The sequence below is a fragment of the Psammomys obesus genome, unplaced genomic scaffold (assembly GCF_907164565.1).
Source record: "Psammomys obesus unplaced genomic scaffold, mPsaObe1.curated_primary_1811, whole genome shotgun sequence".
Classification (NCBI taxonomy): domain Eukaryota; kingdom Metazoa; phylum Chordata; class Mammalia; order Rodentia; family Muridae; genus Psammomys; species Psammomys obesus.
In genome coordinates, this window is record NW_026594929.1 from 1 (window position 1) to 6,845 (window position 6,845).

The 6,845-nt window shown below is 39.4% G+C and overlaps 1 protein-coding gene across 1 annotated transcript; it reads left to right on the forward strand.

Annotated features, from left to right (window-relative positions):
• Positions 1–291: 291 nt before the first annotated feature.
• LOC129685649 (dynein axonemal heavy chain 7-like) lies at positions 292–6,429 on the forward strand (the record flags this gene model as incomplete). The annotated part of the gene is made up of 3 exons (XM_055619158.1): positions 292–381; positions 3,045–3,185; positions 6,188–6,429. Coding segments are annotated over 3 exons (473 nt in total), but the record flags the coding sequence as incomplete, so codon positions are not given.
• Positions 6,430–6,845: the final 416 nt, after the last annotated feature.

Consider the following 6,845-nt stretch of genomic DNA (forward strand, 5'->3'; position numbering starts at 1 on the left):
TTTCTTTCTTTCTTTCTTTCTTTCTTTCTTTCTTTCTTTCTTTCTTTTTAAGATGGGGTTTCACACATAGCCCTGACTTGTCTGGAACACTGTAAGTTAGCCAGGCTGACCTTGAACTCAGAGATCTGTTTACCTCCTTTTGCTGGAATTAAGAGCATGTGCCACCACATCTGGTAGGAAATGAGTCTTTATTTTTAAGAAGTTAAGATCTTTAGGATATATAAACATCTTTCTGACTAATGTGCACTTTCAATTGTATAGCTAATGCATTTCTGTAACTTTCATTTGTAGATACTCGATTACTGGGGACCTAGCAAAAAAGTTCTGGGAGATATGAATTTCTTAAGAGATTTGAAAGAGTATGACAAGGACAACATTCCAGTAAGTTATATTGGATTTCCTTTTTCTATGTGTGATTTTGTCATGATGTGAAAGATCTTTAATTTATACACTCTCTTACAAAACATAAGGAGCTAATCATTTTTATGAGATTCAAATAATTGATGGAAGGGCACTGTATTTATTAATGGCTATGGTATGAATTTTTCATAATGCAAAAAACATTTGGATGATTAGAAAGTTAATAAATTACTATTTGAGTATACTATTGACCTGAAAAAGTTCTCTAAATATCTTTGTATAATAAGTAGTTCCTTTATCAGGAAATCTTGTTCATATTTACATAAAGTAAGAGGGTATCAGATTTTTCCATTTGAATTGTTACGTATTAGTGTTTAATTGTTTTATTCTGTTTTCAAATGTTCTGTCAATGCACAGAGTCTTTTTAGCATTTTTGGAAAAAATACCTTTAATATCTGTGGATTTATGTATATTTATCATAAATATTTTGTTTCTGCTATCATTATACTTTTTAAACTTTTTATTAAATAATTAATTTACTTTACATCCTGCTTGTAGTTTCCCCTCCCTCCTCTCTTCCCAGTTCTTCCATTCTGACCTCCCCTCCCCCAATCCACTCATCCTCCATTTCTCTTCAGAAAAGGAAAGGCCTCCCTTGGATGTCAACCAGCCCTGGTATATCAGCTGCAGTAAGACTAGGTGTTCAGACTAGACAAGGCGGCCCAGTAGGCAAAATGGTCCCAAAGGAAGGCAACAGAGTCAGAGACAGCCCCTGATCCCTCTGTTCAGAGTCTCACATGAAGACCAAGCTACACAACTGTAACATATGTGCAGAGGACCTAGGTCAATCCCATACAGGCTCCTTGGTTGGCATTTCAGTCTCTGTAAGTCTTTATGGGCGCAGGTTAGTTGATTAGGTAGGTTTTTCTTGTGGTGTCCTTGACCTCTCTAGCTCCTCCAACCCTTTCTCCCCCTCTTCCTTGGGATTCCCCAAGCTCCACCTAATGTTTGGCTGTGGGTCTCTGCATCTGTTTCCATAAGCTTCTGGCTGAAGCCTCTCTGATGACCATTATGCCAGGTTCCTGTCTGCAAGCATGGCAGAGCTATCATTAGCAGTATCAGGGATGGGTTCCCTCTCACGGCACAGGTCTCAAGCTGGACTAGTCATTGGTTGGCAACTCCCTCCATTTCTGCTCTATCTTTACACCAGCACATTTTGTAGGCAAGACAAATCATAGGTTGAAGGTTTTGTGGCCAGGTTAGTATCCCAATCTCTCCATCAGAAGTCTTGCCTGGTTCCAAGAGATGGCCAGTCAAGGCTCCACAGCCCCCTTTGCTAGAAGTCTTAGCTAGGGTCACCCTCATGGATTCCTGGGAGGTTCCATTGCCCTAGGTTGTACCAGAGATTCCCCCAGACCCTGATTTTGGTTGTCTCTCCCAGTACTCTTTCCCTCCCTCTCTCCCTACCCCCACCTGATCCCTACTGTTTCCATTCCCATCCCCACTTCAGTTCAGCCCCGCCCCGCACTGTCTCCCATGATGTCTATTCTATATCCCATTCTCAGTGAGATTCAAGCGTGCCCCCTCCGCCCCGGCCCTTGAGCCCTCCTTGTTGCTTGGCTTTTTTCGGGTCTGTGGACTGTAGCATTGTTATCTTTTGTGGCTAATATCCACTTATAAGTGAGTGCACACCATGTGTGTCTTTCTGCATCCGGGTTACCTCTCAGGGTGATCTTTTCTAGTTCCATCCATTTGCCTGAAAATTTCATGATGTCATTGTTTTTAATGGCTGACTAATACTCCATTATGGAAATGTACCACATTTTCTTTATCCATTTTTCAGTTAAGGGATATCTAGATTGTTTCCAGTTTCTGGCTCTTACGAATAAAGCTGCTATAAACATAGTTGAGTAAGTGTCCTTGTGGTATGGTGGAGCATCCTTTGGGTATATACTCAGAAGTGTTATAGCTGAGTCTTGAGGTAGATCAATTCCCAAATTTCTGAGAAACAGCTAAATTTATTTCCAAAGTGGCTGTACAAGTTTATACTCCCACCAGCAATGGAGGAGTGTTCCTCTTGCTCCACATCCTTGCTAGCATGAACTGTTAGTTGAGTTGTTGATCTTAACAGTTCTTATGGGGGTAAGATAGAATCTCAGAATCATTTTGCTTTGCGTTTCCCTGATGGCTAAAGATGTTGAACATTTCCTTAAGTTCTTCTTGGCCATTACAGATTCCTTTGTTGAGAATTCTCTGTTTAGATATGTGCTCCATTTTTTTAAATTGGGTTATTTGGTTTGTTGATGTCTTTACATTTTTAAAATTATCCCAAAATGTTTATTTTGAGTTTTAGAAACAACTTTAAAAAATAATTTTTCATTTATTTAACTTGTGTGTGTGTGTGTGTGTGTGTATGTGTGTGACATGAATAGGTACATGTACCATGGCACCAAGGCGCTCGGGTGGAGGCCAAAGGCTGGCTTAAGGCAGCTAGGTTTCTCCATTCATCATATGAGTGCTAGGGATTGAACTCAGATTATCGGGCTTGGTGGCAAGTGTCTCTTAACCAATAAGTCACCTTAGTAGCCCTCACTGTAACTGTTTCAAATTGCATATGATTTTCCTCCACTCTATGATTATGTGATATGTGCTATAATTTTAAATTTTAAATCTTTGTCATCTAGGTGGCTGTTATGCAGAAGATTCGTAGTGAATACTTGACAAACCCTGAGTTTGATCCCCCTAAGGTCGCTAAAGCCTCTTCTGCAGCTGAGGGTCTGTGCAAGTGGATAATGGCTATGGAAGTGTATGACAGAGTTGCAAAGGTATTTTCAGGATTTGCATATCTATTTCCTACTAAAATAATCCCAGAAATAAAAATGTTCAGTTAAAATTTTTTTTTCTATGGTGGTGAAGACATGAGTAGACTCTACAATATTCTCAGCATGAGCATCACCCCATTTGATGTTAGCAGGATTGTTCTCCTGGAAGATGGTGATGTCCTTCCCATTAACGACAAGCTTTCCATTCTGAGCCTTGACTGTGCCATTGACCTTGCAATGGGTAGAGTCATGGAACATGTAGACCATGTAGTTGAGGTCAGTGAAGGGGTCATTGATGGCAACTATCAGGAACCATTCTGCTAAAGGAGCTTATTGAGCAGGCGGGCCTTCTGGAAGGGGATTCAGTATTTTGCAAGGTCTGAACCATGATAAACCCCAGAACGGTTTCCAGTCTCTGACACTCATTCTTTGTATACTGCTGCATCTCTCTGTACTCTGGTATGATGGGAATCATCACTTTCTGGGTATTCACACACACTGATTGAACAAACTTCCTATGGAATCTTAATGAAGATATACTGATGTTCAGATGAATTAATTCCTGGTTATGGAATTCCTGATTTGATTCAAACAATTTTAAAAGTTAATTTGTTTTAGAACTTCTAAAACAACTTTAGAAAGTTTATGGCTGCAACAAATACATCTGTGGACCTCCAGATGACTTACTAGGAGACAGGCTTGAGACAGAATTGTTTCTTCAAGATAAGCTTTCATTCATGAATACTGGTATATACCACAAATATAGGCAAGTTGGTTTAAACCTCCTATGAGCCCAAATTATAATGGGACTACCAAGCAATGTCTAATTAAGTACAAACCTTAATGTCAAAATATATACAAATTGTTCTGTTGTAATTCCTTATACCTTATTACCTCATGGCGTTATATACTGTCATTTTAAATTTACTTTGTTTTTATAAACTTAGAGATAGCTGGAAAGTATGCATCCAGGTCGGTCCAAATTGAAAAGACATACATTATTGTAACTTTTAAACTCTGTTAACCTTTAGGCTTTGTCAAACTTTGTCACTCTGAACTCACTTTGAACTTCTATAATGGATGCATAGATAAGAAATGCTTAGTTTTAAAACATGTAACCTGTTGTATTTTAGTATTCATCTGTTTTTGTGATTAATTCCCTTTTTGACAAGGTATTTCCTTTTCTGGGAGCTTTGTCTCAGAGATATAAAGCCTATACAATAAATGGTGGCACACACATACCTCCGTTGAAAGAAGTCTGGCGGTAGAAACTCATTGAATGGAAACCTGATAGAATTCACTTCATCCATGAGTTATAAATATGTATATAGATATGTGTTTACATGTAACTATTTCTGTCTGTTTTTTGTACATATGTTACATGAGTGTATGTCAGTTGTCTGTATGGAAGGAGCTCCTTCTGTACTGTCCATTGAATGTATGTATGAATATGTACAGGTCTACATGTCTGATTGTTTGTCTATGTGTACATAAGGGCTGATTCTTTGGAACCAGCAGCCTAAACTTTCTGCAGTTTCTGCAGAATCCCCTCTGCGGAAATCAACACCATTGTTGTATGTAAACTTGTGGGAATGTGTTGAAGTTAAAGTTCTTAATTTCATCCACTTTTTCCCTTTACAAATATGAGTGAATGTTCTTTGCTTGCTTTCCTCTTTTCTTTTTTCTTAGTGACTTACAAACAAGTTAACAGTGACTTGGGATCTAACTATCAGCCTACAGCAAGCAGGAAAAAGTTAACCTTAGCAGTGGCCTGCCCTGCACAGGAGCTAATCTCAGATCAAAAATCCCCTTTTACAACCCTTTGAAGTTTTGGCCAGAAACCATTTTACAGTCCTGGCTACAGCAAAAAAATATGACCAGTGAAATTTTTCCTTCTTAGTAGCAGTGTAGCCAGTCCCTAGACCTAGAGAAGGAATCCTGGGCTCCCTCCCCTACTTCATTTTCTTTCAATCATCTTTCATGATTGGTTCCTGATCGGTTGCCTGAGCCATCAGCTTGGTGACCCAAGAGATAAAGCATACGTGGGGCTCCACATACCATCCCAGATCCTACCCTGGACCCTGCACCCTTGCCAAAGCAGAGAGAGACTCTGGCACTCAGCCCCTAGAAGACTTTAACAGGTAACAATATCCTTTGCCAAACATGAAGGAAACCCTGGTAGCCAGCTGCCCGACACAGCCAAATCCATCACACTGACCTTCACCTTCACCATTGTGCCTTAGGGACTAGGTTGGCACTGCAGAAAAGGTGCAGCTGTCTCCAGAATGGGGGCAGGGGACAGAGAGCCTCCTGAGGAAGCTTTTAATTCTGTGAGACTTACCACAAACCTGTTTTCTTCCTTGTGTCTTTACTATCATAGTCTTAATCTCTCCAAGGCCAATGTGATCCTTGGGATGACTGCGAAGGAGGCCACAGACTTAGAGAGGAAATTGTTAATTAAACACACACACACACACACACACACACACACACACACACTTTTTAACTTACTGTAAAAACAGAAAGGCAAGCTACACATGGTGGCTCATGTTTGTAATATTTGCATTTGAGTGGCTGAGACAAAAGGATTGTCGTGAGTTTGAGAGCAATATGGTTAAGTTCAAGGCCAGTCAGGGCTATAGAGTAAGAACCTGTCTTAAAAAAACAACCAACAAGTGAAATAAAAAAAAAAAAATCACAATGCTTTACCACCCCCATTTTTTTTTTTCAGTTGAATGGCAACTTCTCCTTATTTCAAAACATTTCGCTACATGTTGTATTTTTACTCTACATTAAAATATCTTCTTATTCCAGAATAGTTTATTTTATACACTATAGTTTAGATATCCAAATGATTTGTCAGTTTTATGAAGTATTATACGTGTTTTTGCTTTATTTAATATTTAGGTGCTTATTATGTATAACATATTGTTTTACCCCATGTCTGACCCATAACATCTAACTTTTGCATAGAACACACACATCTGCGTGTTGTTCCCAAACAGGTTGTGGCTCCTAAGAAAGCTCGCTTGGCAGAAGCACAGAAGTCCTTGGCTGAGACCATGGAGCTTTTGAATCAGAAGAGAGCGGAACTGGCGGAGGTAGAGCATCACTTGGAAAATTTAGAAAGGATTTTTCAAGAGAAGACAGAGGAAAAGGCAGCTTTGGAAGACCAGGTGGAGCTGTGTGCTAAGAAGCTTGAAAGAGCCTCAAAACTAATAGGAGGGCTAGGAGGAGAGAAATCAAGGTAGAGCCTGCTGCTTCTCTCAAGAGTTAAATTGATAGTGATTTTACAGTGGCTGATTGAGAATATGAGCTATTTTGTAAAGCACCTGGCCAGGACTCTCAAAAGGAGCAAGAGCAGTGTTGAGGACAGTGTTTATAACTTGTTTTCAAAACAGGAGCAAACAAAATGTTGATGTATAAAAATTATGTTGGGCTATATAATACTTATTATTAGCCCCATAATTATTACGGCAGTATTATTTAATGCTCTATAACAATTAATGAGACAGAGACACCCGTTAAATTTTATAATTGCCTTATCTTTCTTTGGCTGAGCTAAAATTTTACCTATGTTGTCTCAATAACCTCATCATCCACCTCCTAGCCCCATCCAATGCCTTCCTCCTTGACCATCCTCATCTAGGCCACCTCCCATCC